Raw genomic sequence first — 18461 nt, 5'->3', positions numbered from 1 at the left:
GTCACCTGTCTATTCACGACAGGAGCACATCGCTTGTGTTACGAGACTAGAATTTTCTTCCTTAACCATAATGTGCCAGGATTTTGTTATATGGAAAAATCTGTCCATGTTTCCAACTAATATTTCTTAGCCTTCAGGCAAGTGCGACTTGCTTCCCTGTAAAATGAATTCCCAGGACCTACGGTATCGGGACAGGCAGAATTCTTTAAAATGCAGGGCCCGGGGCGACCCCACCACGTCCCGGTTGGCTCCGGACGGTCCCGGGCTGCCCGCCGGCCGCACAGCCCCCTCTCCCGAGCCCGGCCGGCCGGAGCCTCAGTTTCCCCGTCAGAGCGGGGCGGAGGCGAGGCTGGGGGCGCCCGGGCGGCGGGGACGGGGCTGACTCGGCCAGGCGCACCCGTCTGGGAGGTCGCGCGGGCCCGGGAGCCTCCAGCAGCCCGCCCGGGCCTCCAGGGCGCGACCCCCTAATCCGCTTTAGTCAATATATTGTGAGCTCCGCTCGGGCAAAGTAAACAGGCGCCGAACAAAGCGGCGGCCGCCGCCGGCGACTCCTGACCCCGGGGTCGCGCCCTTTGTTCGCCCTCAATAGGGCAGCCCCGCCGCCCGGCCCGCGGCTAATTGGGGCGCGTGCCGTCGCCTCTGCCCGGACGCGCCCTCGGACGCAGGCCCCGGACCCGCCCGCCGACTCCGACCCGACCCGGGCCTCGGACCCCGGCTCGAACCCTCGTCCCTGCCGAGGCGGACCGCGGGCCCAGACTCCGACTCCAAGCCTCGTTTCGAACCCGGGGGACCCGCCGGGACCCGCCCCGCCCCGCCCCGCCCCGCTGCAGACCGAACTCCCCGCCCGCCGCGGACCCGGAGCCTCAGGCCTGGTGCCGGACTCGGCCCTGCCTCGCGTGCCAGCCCTGGGGCTGCCTGGAGGAGGCGCACCGAGGCCTCCCCGTCTTCAGAGCCGCGGCGGGCCTAGGTCCTGTGCCCCGCCAGGCCCGGAGCTGGCCGGCTGAGACTGGCCCGCGCCTCCCGCCCCGGGGCCGGGTGCTCCTGGTCTGCGCAAGGTCCCCACGCACTCCCGCGGCCACGTGGGTGCCTGTCGCCTGGAGCGGGGTTGGGGGAGGCCGCAGCGACACTGCTCCCCGGGTCCCGGGGCTCGTGGTCCGCCTGTGCAGGCCCCGTAAGGACCTCAGACAGCCGGGATGCAGAGGAGACGTGTATTAGTTCTTGTTTTCCTTTTTCTGCTCTTTATTTCTGTTAGGAAGCCTGTCACACGGGAAAAAAAAAGACGCTCCATCTATGCGAACCCCACTCCCCTGGTGAGGGGAAGATGGAACCCTTCAGACCCTCAGCACGTGGGCCCCCTCCCCCCCACAACTTCTTTTTCCTCCACATCATAACCTTTCCAGCACCTGGGAACGGTTCTAGGCCAGAGGAGGATGCTAACGCCATGAATGCATCCGTTGACACGAAATTCAGGCCTTGACCATTTTACCTCTTTCTTCGTTTTTTCCTCAAATGTTGGACAAGGTTATAATTTTTATCCTAAGAAGCTTTTGAGACTTAGCACTTGTAATTTTCATAAGGGTTCTGTTTGATTTTTAAGAAGGTACTTTCTTTTGTAATTAGGTGCAAAAAGGAAAGAAGAGAAAGGACTCTTCTTGAAAGCCTTTGCCTCCCAAGACTAGCGGAATGGCTTCCAGTTCCTGGCCCGGCCAGGCAAGGAAGGCCCTCTGCCTGATTCTCACTGATTTCAGTTTTGTTCATCAGCTGTAAATATTGCCAGACTTTGCCAGGAAGACTTTTTTTTTTTTTTTTTTTTTTTTTTTGAGCTTGTTGATTGCACGGTGGAATATTCTAATGTGGAATTTGGCTTTGGGAAGACTTGGTGGTCAGGAGTTGTTGGCTATGCCCTGCTGTTGTGAGGATGGAACTGAGTAGGGGTCCTGCCGTGGGCCATGAGTTGGGGGAGGCAGGTGTGGCCATCACCTCGGTGTGCGGTGGAAATCTCCACCTGGGAAGGAAAGCCCCTGGGAGGCATGCCTTATAATTCTTGCCTTTCATAGAACGACTGCCAAATAGCCCGGTGCCTCTTTACCCGCCTGCCTCATTTCCGTGCATTTCTCCCAAAGCCACCACTTCTCCATAGCCTTTCTCCTTTCTGAGGAGCAATAATCCAATCTGATCAGCGAAAGTTTGCCTCCGTGGAATGCTGATGCCCAGGCTGGGGACCCCGCCACCCCTCTCTCAGCAGTGCTTGCAGACATGAGATGGTGAGGGTTCTCCCAGGCTGTCCTCAACACTGATTGGCCTTTGATATTGAGACCATGGGGCAGGTGCCTGCCAGGTTCACAGAGGGCTGTAAGCAGGGATGAAGCTTGAGTGGGGCTTGGAACCACCCCGGGTGCCTGGCCAGGGAGGCTCTGGTTGCAGGGGCTGGCAGCCTGGCAGACGAGGACAGAGGATGGGGTTATTGTGATTCTTCAGCTCAGGCAAAGCAGCTTTGTGACAAGGACTCTGGTGGGGCTGTTGTGTCTGTGATTTTATACCCAAGGTCTATTCGCCCCAGTCTAGTTTTAGGGGCTGATCAGAATGCACCTGGCAGGGAAAGGTGGGCACCTCGGACGATGGAAGCCACTGCAGGGGAGATGGAGGGAGAGTTCCCAAAGCCGGACCAGCTTAAGGCAGTTCTGGGACCTAAATATCAATGGGGCTCTGTTTTGCATGGAAACTGTTCATAAAATAAGCCTATGTGTGTATGAGTGTGAAGGGGTGGATGGTGATGTTTTCCTTAAAAAAACAAAAATGACAAAAGTGCGTGTGTGTACACAGCAGTCAGGGTCCCAAGTCTGTGTAGTATCAGGCCTAGTCACCACTCCATTCACCTGGGCCTCAGTTTCCCCAGTCTTGAAAGAGCTAAGAGGGTTCTCGTTCTGTCTGCCACACGGGCCAGGAGAGTCATGTGAGGCGAGGTGAGAACACGTTGTGTAAATGATGAAGTGCTTGCTCTGCACACGTGAGGTGCTGTCCTTACTACCTTAGGAAAAACCCTCTACTCGGAGGCTGCTGTTTTAGGACTCAAATGGTTAGTGATTCACATGGTGCCGGGCACTTACTAAGTGATCAGGATGATTTTGTTGACTTGAACTGTGGTGTCAAAACCCTCTGCACTGGCTATAAGAAAGAGGTGGGCTGAGCACGGTGAGAAATGCAGTTGAAACAGAGAGCACTGCAGGCCTCTGAAGGCCTTTGAACATGACAGCAAGATGGCCCCCACTTTGGGGGATTGGAGTGGACGGTTTGGAGATCCCCCTGGGATATACGCCTCAGAGCCCTACGTGTTTCTCCCGGGGTCCAAGCCTGTCATCTGTAGTCCTCCACTGCTCTGCCCAGCTTGGACTGCGTAAGCGTCTACTGGGCCCAAACCCCAGCCCAGTCCACACACTTGGGCCGTCTCTCCTGGGGGATGGGACTGTGCGGCCTCCAGAGCTGCCTGGCAGGGGGCACACCTTCTCGGTGCCCTGGTGCCGCACTGTGCCACGCTCCCAAGACCGGCTTGCTTATGCTTTGTCCTGATGATGATGAATGAGGTCAGCCTGGCTTACCATTCACAAAATAATTCTTTATTGCAGAGAAAGCTTTTCTCTATCTGAGATCTGCCCTTGTTATCTACAGCAGTTATGCTTTCCCTGGCTTTTGGTGTTTGTGTACGTGTAATGAGGAAGGGAGTAACCCAGGGAGAAAGCAGGTAGGGCCTGCTCCTTCCTCTGGACTAGGGACGTTCCACCAGGCCCTCGATCAGCCCCCAGGCCGTAAAGGCAACAGAACATTTATCGCTACACACATGCCTATGTATACACATTTATGCACACGAATACATATGTGTACACACACACATATCCCAGGATACTGTCCTCGTGGAGCTAACATTTGATATTCTAAGTATTAAAGTTTGAGGCACCAACAGGCTGTCTTAAAAGGCTCATTCAGCCTGTCTGCCTTGGAGCTATTTTATTTATAATTCTTCTTGTCACGTCAAAGAACTCTGTGTTTCTTGCAGACTGTGTTCGGTGGTTGAGTGTTTGGTTTTTGGCTACAGCCGGTTACTTTTTCCGAATCTGTAGGTCCAGGTGTGCGTTGACAAGGTTTTTCCCAACTCGAGAAGTTTCTCAGGGAGCCTTGGAGTCCTTCTATAAATTTCCAGCATTCTGTGTGTGAGAGACTTCTAGTTTTGGAGAAGTCGAGAGAGTGAGGGAAGGAGCGTGCGGTTCTGGGTCCGCTGCCTCCTCTCAGACAGAAAGTCAACGGGCAAGGAGCGCTTGGGAAGCAGCATCTTGCAGTATATTTAGAATGCGGAGTTGAAAAATTGATGGATAAGATATTAGCGAAGATGCAAACCTTTGATGATATTCAAAAACCCCTGCCTCTGTGCATCATTGAAAACCAAGCAAAATAGGAGTGAAAATACCTATCCACATCTCAGGTTACTTTGAAATCAATTTTAAAAATATATATTCATCATGTAAATATTATATAGACATTTATTTTCAAGGTCAGTGTCCCTTCTTGTCTGGTTGCTTACATTACCACCTTTTTAGGAGTTAAAAAAATGAACTTCCATGTTCTTTTAAAATTAGGAACTATACCAGAAGTTGCCCTATAAAATAACAAGAAACAAAAAAGCACTGGTTTTCTTCTTTGTTGTGTTTTTTTTTTTTTTTTGCAGCAATTAAATATTGTCTTGTAGTGATAAGTTTAGTTAAAACACTTCTTTTCTTTCTGTAGAAAGGGTTCCTATGAAAAATCTGACCTTAACCTTGAAGTTAGCCAGATCTAAAAGCTAGGATACTTGGACATAGTCAGGAAAATGAAACTGTTTTTATATATAAATTAGTCACCTGTGTTGTGTGAAGTCACATTTGATTTTTTAAAAATAAAATGGGAGTCTCTCAATAAATAAGACCAGTGTGGTCAAATTCCAAACAACTTGTAATTGACAGTCCCCCAAAACCAAATCCCAATTTCAGTATGAGTTCCATTTGTGGGCAGCTTAAGTTTGTTGTAGTAATTTTAAAGAAGTAATCTGTGAAATCTTGATTTTAGTAAAAATTCCTGCAGTCCCTTGCAACTTAACAACCAACTATTTGACTTCGAAATCAGTTTTTTTCTCCTTTCTTTTCTTTTTCTGTTTATTCTAGAGGAATTTACCTAGCCTACTGAAGATCTGTACGATAAAATTATAAGTAGCACATAAACTTTTTAGAAAAATGTTAATTTCCCAATTTCTGATCATTCAATTTTAGAAATTATAGACGTGATCGACTAAAATTAATTCAGCACTCACTTCTTGAATGGTAATTTTTATTTTTAAAAAATTTAGTTTGGTGCCTTTTCTCATTCCTCATTTAAAGTCAAGAATCTGGCTTTGGCATTTGATAGATGCGTATATAATCAGAGATACTGGCCCGTCATCCTTAATACATATTTTCAGATTTTTGTTGTTACTTCTTTGGAATGGAAAACATTAATCGTAATTCCTCATTCCTAAGGGGAAATTTTTCATACTAGCATGTGTTTATTAATATTATGTACAATATATTCTTATATGATTGAACACACGCCTGTCGTAGACTTCTAGTTGTTTTATGCGGTCCTTTTAATTGAAAAGTAATAATTAACCCTTTAAGAATGCTTTCGGGGTCGTTAGACTTCTTTTTGAGATACATACGCAGGCGCCGCAACATGAAACATGAATGTGGAGACTTCCAAAGCACGTTAAAGGCGGCAAAGCGCTGCTTACACAGGTTAAGAACCAGACATGTGATTGCACGCGTGTGGAGCTGGCACCATCAAAGCACGATGTGCATGACTCACAGACGCAGGCACACTTAAGTATGTTCTTTACATTGAAAAGGAAAGGAAAGAAGATAGAAAAAAATGGTGCCAGCATGCTGGGCTTTTTTGGTTTGCTGTTTTGGGGTGGGGTGCACTAGTGCAGTGTCCGGCGTATGCTTTTGTCCTTAAACAGGCTTGTTCCCTGGTCAGAGTTTCATTATTGTTGCTGGTAAACAAATGCCAAGTTTGACAAAAAACAGTGAAATAAAGCAAAAGATTTTGAAAAATGCTTCATCATGTCAGAAGGAAAGAATCCTTTTCACGGGTGCCTGCTCACATTTCCTCGTCCAGCCTGAGATCCTATTGACTTTGAATTATCTTTTGCTGTTTTATTTCTATGAAAATTATAAACGCATGTTTGTCCAAGGCGGATTGATGCTTAGAGGTTGCGTATAAATAACCGAGAGTGAAAATAAACCCATCATGCAGTAAGAGCGTATGTTATCATGAAACAGGCCTATCAAAATGGACTCTCAAACCTGCAAACTACTTTGAAACAAAGGCAAAAGAAAAAAAAATCATAAGCCTGGTTTGCCTTTATCCAGAGTCCCCAAAGCTGCTGAGCAACTCCTCAAAAGGCACATTGTCTAGGATGATCGAAGTGGCATCTTATCCAGGAGCCACGGAAAACTTGCAATCTCAAGTTTATTGGGCTGGCTTTAAAAACATAATTATTCTTGGATGTGCAACTAAGTGTTCAGAACCCGAGTGAAAACGTGATTTTTCACTCACACTCATTGTCCTTGCTTTAATTAGATTAAATGCATCTGTTTACTAAGTCCTCCTAACGTCTTGGATACTGAAAAATTTAAACTATTAAATGTCGATCGGTTGAGAAAAAAGAAACTAAACCGAAGCACCCCCCTCAGCCTTCTGAGGCTGGACTGTGGGCTAGGGGCTGGCGGAGAAAGCAAGGCAGCAGGAAGTTGCCGGCTCCATTCCCATTAGGCAGATCTGGGGAGAAATCAGGAAAAAAATAACTGTATAAAGCTGATACTGTAAACATCCTAGTACAGCAACAGCCTTCCTAGAGCTTATTTTCAAACATCTGACCTCAGGCAGGGCTGTGGCCCACAGGCAAAAACCAAGTTTTTCTTCCTGGAAACTTGTCCATCATAGTGCTCAACGACAATGTAAATTTTCCAGGTTTTCTTGTTGATAATTTGAGCATACTTTAAAAAATATTATTTACTTTGAATAATATGATAGCAAATAGACAAAAACAAGCTAACCTGAATATTACCCAGTGGAATTACCTGAGTGCTATGATTTTTGCTGAATAAAGCAGCATTTGATTTCTGCATTTGCAACCAAATTATATGTAAATCCTTGCCAAGTACAGGGGGAAATTTTTTTAAAAAAGTGTGTGTTCTTGAATATTGTTCTGACTTACCTGATTTCTTGCTTTACCAAATAAAAACTGTAAGTGGAAAAAAGGCATTAAATTAACTTATTACGGTGTGAGAGCAAGAAAAAAAAATCAGTTAATAAAAAGAAGGTTAGCAAGCCAGTATGATTATACAATGATTTCAGGTGAAAATTACAAAGCTAATATCCTGGCATTTAGTCACTGCGTTCAGTAATGATATAGTTGTCAAATCTGTATTTGTGCCAATGGAACAAAAGTTGTAAGTGGCATAATAGAAGATAATCTCTTTTTCTTTGTGGCTTTTTAAATTCAATGTTTTAATCCACCCATTTAATCACAAAACATATATCACATTAGTTATAATATTTATAGTGTTTAGGAACGTGATTATAAATAGATTATAGTGTGGTTGTTGGATGCGGTCTTTTTTTTCCTTTTTTCCCTTGAACGTGTATCTCCGAGGTATGCATCATTTCTAGAGATTGCCCTTGAGAACAGTTTTATTGAGAATAGTAACCATATATTTATGTTCAGAATCCCCATTTGGTCGTTACCGGGTGTGCTCATTATTTTGGAAAAACAAGATTCCATATTAAAAGGCCTGGTGCTTATGATGTTTAGATCTCTGCATTCATCTCAGTTTCTAAAGCATTTTTGTTCTTCTGGAGTCCCTAAACTTGCTAAACCACAAAATATCTGTAGTATGTTTTTTTAAAGTAGTTGAACCATACAGTAACGATGGGGTACAGGAGGAGTTTATAGAGCAGTTAGTGGTTGAGTTCTGCCTTGGTGTGGCCGGGTTAGGAGGGGCTACAGGGGCATATGTGGAGCTTTGGGCGCTGCTGGGCACAGACTCATCCTGTGGGAATGTGTGCTTTTACCCCACACTTCCTATCTGGGGCTGAAATTTTTAATAGTGAAGAAAGAAAATTATAAAGCACAGTGCTAGACAGGATTGATTTCCCCTGCTGTATTGCTAGAAGGTAGACACTGCATGTCTGAGACTCAGGCTGCGGAGAGAGCAGTGCCCTTTTCTGGGGAAGCACAGAGCTCCTGAGCTTCCAGTTCTGGGCCCCACAGCCCTTGGAGCTGGGGGGTGAGGGGGAGACACAAGACCTTCCTCAGGAAAAGAGGGCGACCCATGCGATAGTGAAGCCACCAGGCAGCTGTGGAAAGGGAAAGTCGGTCCGGATTCCAATGAAAAGATTAATTGGAAAACATTTCTACTCCATTTTCTAAAACTGAGTTTTCCCATAGCAAAAAATAAATAAATAAAGCTATCCCTAGAATTCCTTCAGCTTCTAGAAAGAAGATGCTAGACTAAGATTCCAGTCCCCACCGCCCCAACTCCCAGGAAAGCAACTGGGAAGGTTTCTTAACATACTCTGAGTTCTTCCTTCCCTCACCCAAAATTTTCTGTGTCATGGGGTGGAGGCAGTGGTGTGTGTATCAGGGTGGCTGGCACAATTCACAGCCACAATCATGGGGGTCTAGGGAGCTGTGGAAGGCAGCTCAGTGGGCAGCGAGGCCCTGGCAGAGTTGCCCGGCTGCCCCAGCCCAGCGTTGCCCTCCTGGGCAGTCTAATCCAACGTGAAATGAAGTTTCCTGGGAAGCAGGGCACACGAGGAACTTTTGAATTTACCAATGGCATAAAAAGTATATATATTTTTATGACAACGGGCAAGTTTCAATTGGTTGGCAGAAATGGCGAGATGTGACGTCAAGGGACACTGGTTAGAATGCCAAGGCCGGCGGCGGGGGGTTGGGGGGAGACAAGCACAGAGAGACATTGGGATGGGACCCGGGAGGCCTTGTTTCTCTCGGGCCCTGGCCGCCAACGGGCCGTCGCAGGCGTCTGGGGACAGCCAGCTCCATGCGGCTCTGAGCCAGGGCATGCTTGGGCAGGGGGACCGGGTCTGCGAATAGTGACTCTGTGTCCGAATAGTGACTCTGTGTCCGCGTGCGTCCCCGAGAGCCGGAGGCCCAGGCCGGCCCCTCTGCGGTTTGGGAACCACTCGGGCGCCTCTGTGGAGCGGGCGAAAGACGCCGCGGCCTCCTTGGCATTCTAACCCGTGTCCGGACCCTAGAGGCCAGCCGGTCCCGACCACCCGGAGGGCCTGGGAAGGAATCGTGTGGCCCGGGGCCAGCAGTGTCGCCATCGGGCTCCGAGAGAGCAAAGCTGCGGCCTTGAACTTCTCCCCACAGCTCCTGTGCCCTGAGTCGGGGAAGCAGGAAGTTGTTTCCACTGGGAAGGAAGAGAGCGCGCTCGGAGCTGGGCAGCGGCTCCGGGCACCGCGTCCCCGCCCATCCCACGCCTCCCGGGGCACCGTGAACAACCCCCCAACCCAACTCTTCCAGGCACCTTGCGCGCCCCTCTTACATCTCCCGGCACTGTGCGCTGACCCCTGCCTCCGCAGGCCGGCTCCCGTGTGCCCAGTCCCGACTCCCACCCCTCTGGACACCCCTCGCTCCGAGGAGCCCGCAGTGTCCTGGAAGCCACCGCGGGGTCGCCCATGCGCGAACTCCGCCCTGGGGGAAGCCCGCTGCCACTGTCGGCCCCGAGCGCTGTCCCGGGGCCGCGTCGAGAGGTCCGCAGCGCACACTGTTCCCCGCGGGGACGAGCCTGGAGAGCCTGGCCGCTGTCCGCGACGCGCTCGGGGCTGCGGGCACCAGGCTGCGGGGATTGCAGGGACCGTCGGTCAGCCACGGGTCCCCGAGCCGGGCCCGAGCGTGCGCGCGCGTCCCGCTGCCCGCAATCATGGCAGCCGGCGCCTTGGAGCGCAGCCGCCGAGCGCGCCCCAGCAGCCGCCTCGGTGCCAGGGCGGCAGGGGCGGGCCGGGCCGGGCGCTCGCGCCCGCCAGCCTTGGCAGCGTGGGCCCCGGGGCGCGAAACGGAAAGCCGCTGGGTCCCCGCGGCGCGGTGCCCCTGCCCCGGGCGGGCGGCGGGAGGGGCTGCGGGGCGGGGACGCGCTGGCAAGGAGCGCCCGGGGCGGCGTGCCCGCGGGGACGCGCACGCGGGGCTGCGGGGCGAGGCGCGGGGCCCGGGCGGCGAATCCGCTGCTCGCGCCGCCTGCCCCGCCCGCGCGCGCCGTCCCGGGGTAGGGGGCGGTGGAGGGGGGAACCCAGGAGGGGCGGCGCCCGGTCCTCACCCGCAGCGGGCACGGCGGGGGCCGCGGGCGGCCTCGTTGGTATTCCGGGCGCGGTTGCAGCCCCGATCTCCCCTCAGAACAGGGGTGCCCGGGCGCGCGGGCACGGCCGCCGCTCTCGGGCGGTCTCCGCGGGCTGCGGGGCCCGCAGGCGCCTTGCTTTCCCCGTCCCCTCCTCCCTGGGTCCCCAGTACTCCCTCCCCCGCTCCGATCCGGCGGCGAAGGGGTGGGCAGGGAAACGCGCTCTCTGGGACAGGTGCCAACTCCGAGACAAAAGACATAAAATAGGCGGCAACGGGGGAAGCGCGGCCGGCGCGCTCGGGCGGGGACGGCGCCGCCGCGGGGGCCGCATCCTCGGTGCCGACCCGGGAAAGTTTGGGAAGTCGCCGCGGCGGCTTCGCAGCGGCGGGGTACGCGCGGCCCGGGTCGCCCTCCGCGCCGCGCTAGCCCTCTCCGCGCCGCTGCTGAATAATTCATGGCGCGGCCGCCGGCCATTAGCATGCACCGGGCGCGCGGCGCGTCTGTGCCAAGCCGCCGCCGCATTCGGCGCCCGGGCAGCGCGAGACGAGCGGCCGCGCGGCGGCCGGGCCCACGCTGTCCCCGCGCTCGCCTGCCCGGTGGCGCCCATTGTGCCCCGACCCGCCCCGCGGGGCTGTCCCCAAGCCCGCCTGCATCCCGCCGCCCGCCCGACGGCCCGGCTCTGCAAGTCCTGGCCCGCGACGCCCGCCCGGGAATGCACGTGAACTTGGAGAAAGTCGCGGGGCGCGCCGGCCGGGCTCTCCGCGGCAGGGCGTGGGCGTCCCCGGGACGGCGCACTTTCGTTTTCGTCTGGGACAAAGGTCCCGTGCGGCGCGCGGACGCCGTGACCGGGTCCTGCGGGCCACTCTCTGGCGCAGTCGGGTCGCTAAGCGCAGGGAAGCCGGAGCCCGAAGGCAAGGACCGACGCGGCGCGGGGCCGGGGAAGCGGGGCCTGGGCCGTGCGCTTCGCCAGCGGCCGTCCAGAGCAGTCCCACCCTGCGGAGTTGCGGGAACTGGCCCCGCTCTGTCGTCCGCCGCTTCAACGCGTGAAGAGGGTGAGCATTTGGAACCCAGGACTCAGACCGCTAGCTGAGGGCCTGTGCCGCTCTGGGCACGCGAGCGCGGCGCCGGCGGCGGCCAGGCGCGGTCCTCCCGCAAGGGCAGGGCTGTCGACCTGTGCGCCCCAGGTCACGATCCGGGTTCACGGCTACTCCCGAGGACGGTAAGTGCATTTCTCACTTTCGCTACTTAGTGAGTATTTAAATATTAATGAGGAGATCACTAAGAGGGACACTTCCGTAGGGCAGGCCTTCCACAGACCAGGGAACGCACCGAGGAGGTTGCTCTTGAACCTGAAGCCGCACCAGCTTGCGAAAACTCCACTCGGCATTAATCTGGATCTTGGAATTTGTGAAGCACAGCTTCTAATCTCAGGTGTGCAGGCTATTTGCCAGAGAGAATCTTGTTGAACACGTAAAATAAGCGTTAGCAGACATCTTAAACACAATGGGAAGAAAAAAGAAAACATCTGTTTTTAGAATTTATTTTTATTATTTTTTTTTTGTTAGATGTGTTTGGAAAGGTTATTGGGAAGCTACACCTCTTTCCTGGAAAATTGAAATATTCCATTTAATTTCTAAACCCACACTGCTGATTTTTTCCTCCTGGTCAGACACTTGGGGAGAGCTGATTCAAGGGGGGATCCTCAGTTCGGCGTTGGCGGCATTTGGGCCGGTTCAGTGAAAGGCCCTTGTGTGGAAGCTGCTGTTTATAGTGGTGTAAAACGAAAAACAACTCATAACTTTTTGTAATAAATGCCCCTTTATAGGTGCCTCACACACAGGCCCAGCCAGTGGCCCTGGGGAGTTTGTGAGGAGCAAGAAAGGGGTGAAGGAATGCTTGCTTGCTATGATTATAGGGTTTCAAGGTAACATGGAGATTAATTTTTTCGTAGTTGTGTTTCAAAAGCCAAGGCAGCCTGCAGGCCAGCAATAGCTTCATTTTATTTTAGTTCATTGGTTCTAGCTCTTTGGGGTTTAAAATATGTTTGTCCGTGTGTACAGAGCTGGGGTTAAAATGAAACCCCAAACAGTGGGGGATTGAGCCTGCTTTTTAATATGATTGTGCCACAGGTGCAATATCCCCCCTGCCCTCCCCACCTTACTGAGGTGGTTTGGATAACCTTGCTGGGTGCTTTCACCACAAAATAATGGGGGGCCTGTTTCCATAACACCCCAGGGCTATGAGCTGGCTCTTGGAGGCTGTGTTTCTGGGAACATGGACAGAGGCCTGGGTAGTCCAGGCTTGCCTCACGCCTCCCTCCCCCTCAGCTGCCTAGTGCCCTCCCCAAGAACCCCACGGACTGAGGGGACCATTTCAGTCAGGTCCAGCCAGCCACGGCCGGAGGTGGGAAGTTTACCTCTGTGCTGGAGGAACTAACCTTGGCCGTCTTTTTTGTTGGGCTGCCTCCCGCACTGCCCCGTCGCCCCATTTTGAGTTTTTATTTATGACTTTATGAGATGCAGTTAGCAGACGTGAAACCTGGGGTGGGACATTCTGGGGCGATCTCAGAATCGGGGTGCAGCTGCGGAAGGCATGCCATGATAGCCGGGAGCTTCTGCTTGGCATGGCGTTGGCAGTGACGAGGTTGGTAATTAGAAGAAGCTCAAGTTCCACCGGGGCCTTGCCTATAAAATGCTGGAGACGTTTACCCGGAGGCCACAGCAGACGGAACATAGCACGGAGGACAGGAATGGTGTGGTGCTCTGCTGAGGCTGCAGGGCGTCCCTCTGGATTAAAACAGATCCTGAAACAAGCGGCATCCAGCTCCCCTGCTCGACAGGCCAGACCCGGGGCGAGCCAGGCAAAGGCCTGAGCATTGGAGGAGGCAGTCTCCAGGGCCGCTGAGTGAGGGCTGCTATTCGTCAAAGCTCCAGAGCCCCATCTCCTGCCACACAGTGTGCCCCTGGCCCATGAAATGGGATGAGGTCAAGATTCTGCAGCCAACAGTTGGGGCCAGCGCTGGGCACAGAGGCCCCGGCGAGGCCCCGTCCTGCCTTTGTCCATGTTCCTTCGAGCCAGCTCAACCTGACAGAGTCTCAGGGTCCCACCAGGGTCTTCCCAGTGGTGGTGGAATCTCCCATCCCGGCACAATTCATTTTTGAGGGCACACACACACAAGAGAAGGCTCTGAAAATGAAACTGGCACTTGTCTGTTTTTTAAATCACTTCTGGATTTAACATCAAGAATGTGGAAAGCAGGGGGCGAGGGCCACATGCACTATGGTGTGGGCTGGTGGAAGGATGGGCCCTGGTTTTTCTGGTTTTGTTTTAAACCAGGGCCTACCCCAGGATAGTCCCGCACCTGTGCTGGGGCCTCACCAGGCTCCAGCCCCTCCTGGGTGAGAAGGGTCTCCAGGGTGCTGGTGGGGATGAGCTGGGCTCCACTTGGGCAGTGCCCCTCCGCCATGGTGAGGTCTCATGCCTGAGCAGGTGCAGGCTAGCAGTTTGCCTTGCTCCACAGGAACAGCATGGTGCTTTGCAGCAGGGTTACCTTTTATGTGGTTTGCACCTGGCTGGGTCAGGCTGTCTGTGTGAACCTTTCTTACTCCCTCCGACCCCTTAAAGGGCACTGGGGCCTGTCCCAGCCCAGCATGGATGGGGCGTGACTGGAAGGCAGACTGGAAGGCAGACCCAGGAGGAACTGGGAAGAGCTCTGCCCACCCAGATCACCCAGATGGGCACCCTGCCTGGGCAGGTGCTGCCTCGTGTCCGGTGCAATGTCCTCTTGTGCAGTGTAGACGCATGCCTGTGCTGAAGGGTGGCCTCTAGGAAGGGAGGGGTCCTTCCAGGCCAGGCAAGAAACACCATAAAGCCACCGTGCTTCCTTGGGGTGTTGGGTTTTGAGGGTTCTTTGCACGTTTGGGGAGAGAGGAGAATGCTCTTGCCGAAATCACAGCAAGCTGGAGTCGGCACCCTGGGCTTCAGTCTGCCCCTGCCTCTGCCTGGGTGACTGTGGCACATTTGAGTTCCTGCCTGAGCCTGGATTCTGAGCTCTGAAGCGGGAAGAGTGTTAACCCATCTCAGAGACCTCAGACATTATTTCCATAAAGCACCATTCCAGGCACGTTGTCGGGGAGGGGCGGGACATAAATGGCTACTGCTGTTGTCACTTATTGTTGTCAACAATAATCACTGTTTTTGCTTAATATTTATTTTATTTACCACTACTATTATTTTATATATTGTATGATGTTATATTCTAAGTAACAGATAACCCAACTTCAGTCTCACCAGAAAATGAACCAAGAAGTTTACTCTCCCGACCCCACAAGTGGGAGCAAAAGTGGACCTTGATGGTATCTCTCAGGTGGACTGGCAGGAGCTCACAGAGCCCGCACTTTCCTCATCACAGGGACTTGGTGTGAATGTGGCTTCCAGATGCATCTTGCACCTCACCTTGGGTACACAAGATGAGACCAGGGTCTCCTTGGGGACCTGGGAAGTGCTGACGGAGGAGGCACCCCTTCCCAGGGGCAGGATGGAAAGCACACATGGGTGCTGGCCTTGGGTCTGACCTTTGTTCTCCCACTCACTTCAGGGGCAGGAAAGAACGGGGTAGGACGTCCTGGTGCAGAGTCCCAGAGCGGCCACACCGGCCACCAGCGTCCTTGCTGGAAATGCAGATGGTGATTTGGTGGGAGGATTTCACCACTCTGACGAGCTAATTGTTCTTTGGCCTGGTACATTAACCAAAATGCTTGCTTTGGAGTTTTCCCTCCTAGCTGGTCGTTCAGGAAGACCCAGCAAGATCGTCCTTGCTGAAAACATCTTGTCGGAATAAGAGAGAGCCCTAAATGGCATTGGTCATGGTTTCTGATGTTATAGAACTGAGCAGAGAGAAAAAGCAACAATTGTCTCCAAGCAGAGACAATGGATCTTTCATATGAAATATTTATTTTCAGAGCTGCCCAGTGTTCCCTGGGCTGGGACAGTCTGTGGAGCTCGAGCGTCCGGGAATGGCAGGCCCTAAACGTGTAGTTGGAGACAGAGATTTAGAGAGAAAAAAGGAAGTCTCCTGACCCGTGGTTCTTGAACAATTTCAGTGGGCATGTCTGGCTTTCTTTGTTGAGTGGAGGCTAAGCTTGCACGAGTTAATTTTGTTTTCTTCCATGATTTCTTTTTAAAAGCCGCAGGGCTTCACTTGCGAGTGCTAGAACGATGGCCAGGTTTGGGATCGTGGGCCGGATGGGGCCTCCCTCGGCCAGACCCAGTTGGCCTTAGCCGGCTGGGTCACAAAATGGAAGTGTGAGGAAAAATAGAGCCCAGAAGAGGAAGGGTCTGTCCCCAAAGGGCTAAGGGAGAGGCCATCGAGAGGGCGATTTGGGCCAATATTTGTGGTTTACCAGTGTCTACTCCTCCCCAAATTCCATTCTCAGATGAACCTGGGAGTGGCCCGTAGATTGTGGGAGAGTCCAGCCTGACTTGGGGAAGCCACGCACAAGCAAACACCCTTCTGGGCTAGAAAGGGTGTTTTTGTAACTCTGACAAATGTGGCCCAGAGTTAGGGCTCCGTGAATATTTTCTGAATTGATAGAATGAAGAGGCCTACACACGAGCCATCCCTCGGCCCCTTCTCCGAGGTGCGGGAGGAGCTGCCCCGGGGAAGCCAGGCCAGAGCCCAGGCTCGCCTTAGCAGATTTGGGAGGAGTGGGTCGTGCTGGGGCTGTAGTGAAGCATTCCTGTGGTGCCAGGGGAGCGCTGGGAAGGCTGAGGTGGCCCATCGGCCGGGGACACCCAGCGCATTAGGGGGACCTGTCTGGACAGCCCAGCGAGGCCTTGAAGGAGGACAGATGAGGGAGTGGCCCTGATCAGGTGGGGGACCAGGGTCACCCAAGCAGTGTTCTTGGCCAAGTATAATATTTGGCTTCAGAAATGAGGGGTTTTTTTTTTTTGGTCAATCGGCTGTCACATGTTTTATTTTGCTTTCAATGCCAGAGCTTCTCAGTTTGGCCCCTGTAGCCCTTTACGTCAGCCCACTCAGAAAAGAGCCCTCTTTCCGGGTGTCCAGGAGCCTCTGATGCTATAGGCAGAATTGGTATAATGGAAATCATGAAAAAGAATGAAATCTTGTGACAATGGGCAAAAAAAAAAAAAAAAAAAAACCAGGTGTCTAGTCACTTTTTTTGTGCATGGTGGGAGGCAGTTTGAAAGTAAAACGAAAATTGGGGATGGGAAGCTTCTTGGTGGGGTCTGGACTGGGGAGTCTCATCTTTCTGACCACCCAGGAGCCTGTGTGGAGAGAGTGGCTGGGCCCACTGTCCAGCCAGCGCCGAGAGGATTTCTGAGTAGAGATGTGACCGCAGGGTCACCGATTAGTGTCGTAAAATAAGACCGGTGGTTGTGGTTACTAAATGTGTGCATGAGATCTACGTGGTAAAAAGGCCAAACAATTTTTTTTTTTAAGCAGTGATAGAATTTTCCCTCCAGATTTAAAAAGAATCATCCCCGATGCTTTTGGTTTTCTAAAAGCAGGGCTTTTTTTTTTTTTTTTTTTTTTTTTTTTTTTTTGCCTGTGGAACGCCCTTTCCTTAATTCTGGCATTTCAGATGGCAGGAAGAGCATTTAGCTGAAATATTTACCTGCTGATTTGGGGCTCTTAAATTTAGAATCCCCTTTCATGTGTTTAAGAGAGATATTTACATTCAAATCAGCCTTTTATAATTACATTTTAAATTATAATAAAATGATGGTGCCGGCGCTCCAGTTTTCCATGTATTTTAACTGTAAGAGAAGCTGTCGTGAATTGAATGGGGGCTGCCCATCACCCAGAGCCCCCCCGACCCACCGTGTGGGTTCTGGCCTGCAGGGCACACGTGTGTCCTGAGCATGGTGGCTGCATGGGTGTTACCTGTGGGGCCCTCCCTCCACTGCCAGGAGAAGGGCCTGACGGGGATTCTGGCCCCACACAGTGCGATGGTTGCCCGACTTCACCACCTGCAGCTCCATCTGAGAAGGTCCTGATACGGGCTGGGGTCCAGGCCCACTGCCTTCGTGTCCTGAGCCCCACAGTGGCCTGCAGGCCTGCTTTGGAAGCCATTATCTCCTGGGCGGCCAGCCGGGCACAGCAGTGGACGTTTCTGGTCGAAGCGGTTCCGCGGGTAGGGGGACGGTCATCTCCTCCTGCAACTGTAACCCAGGCCCTGCCTCCCCTGCCATGCTCCTGTGGGTCCCACTGTTGCCATCTCGTCCTCAGTGGCTTCCCGATGTTGCTTGCTGGCAGAACAGGCCCCGCACCGTGGAGCATGGGGGACCCTTCCCCTCCCAGGGCCAGACTCTTGGCAGCCAGGCCAAGCCGCTGCTGGAATGGAATTCCCGGCGTTCCTGTTGGGGCGCATGGCATCAGAGTCCTACCTGCTTTGTCTCTGGCATCAGCTGGCGAGCCAGTCACGTGGCCGTGTGCGTGAGACCAGAGCCCAGGACTGAGGGCTCCTCCCGGGCAGCTTCCTCCTCGCTCACTCACCCCCACCCCCTTTTTTTTGGCTTTCAGCAGGACCAGCTCTGAGCAGGCGTAAAACAGTGTGAAAACAGAATCCAGGCAGCAGGGAGCTCCTGTCCACTGCGGCAGGCTCTCACAGTCCACTTGGGCTCTCGCGGTCCACCTAGACCACCCTTTACCTCGAGTCCTTATGGACAGAAAGGCCCTGATGTGTCCCGTACACCCAGGAGTCAGGCCCAGAACAAGGCAATGGTCACTCCATGCCATTCCCTCTGGTGCAGAGCTGGCCCTGCCTGCCCCTAGACGGCCATGGGGTGGGTGGCACCGCTTCCTGGGGAACCCCTTCCCACACTTCCAGCCTTATTGCTCACTCACACAAGGACACCCCAGTGGTCACTGCTGCAGCTCCCGGTCACATAGAGGGTGAGAAGGGAGAGCTGGACAAACAGGTGACCCAGCAGACCCAGCCTGATGCCCGCAGGAGAGAGCAATGGGGTCTGATATTTTGTCTCCAAATGAAAGAGCCACAGTGAAACCCCAGGCCT

General features: G+C 53.0%; 1 protein-coding gene across 1 annotated transcript in view; it reads left to right on the top strand.

Moving 5' to 3' along the window:
* Nucleotides 1-10875: 10875 nt before the first annotated feature.
* Nucleotides 10876-18461, top strand: part of LOC126964029 (translation initiation factor IF-2-like) — a 41005-nt gene continuing 33419 nt past the window's right edge. The window contains 2 exon segments of the mRNA XM_050806892.1: nucleotides 10876-11239; nucleotides 11310-11640. Of these exon segments, the coding sequence (XP_050662849.1) occupies nucleotides 10876-11239; nucleotides 11310-11640 (695 nt within the window).

Source organism: Macaca thibetana, chromosome 10 (assembly GCF_024542745.1).
Source record: "Macaca thibetana thibetana isolate TM-01 chromosome 10, ASM2454274v1, whole genome shotgun sequence".
Classification (NCBI taxonomy): domain Eukaryota; kingdom Metazoa; phylum Chordata; class Mammalia; order Primates; family Cercopithecidae; genus Macaca; species Macaca thibetana.
This window is presented reverse-complemented; position numbering and strand designations above follow the sequence as displayed.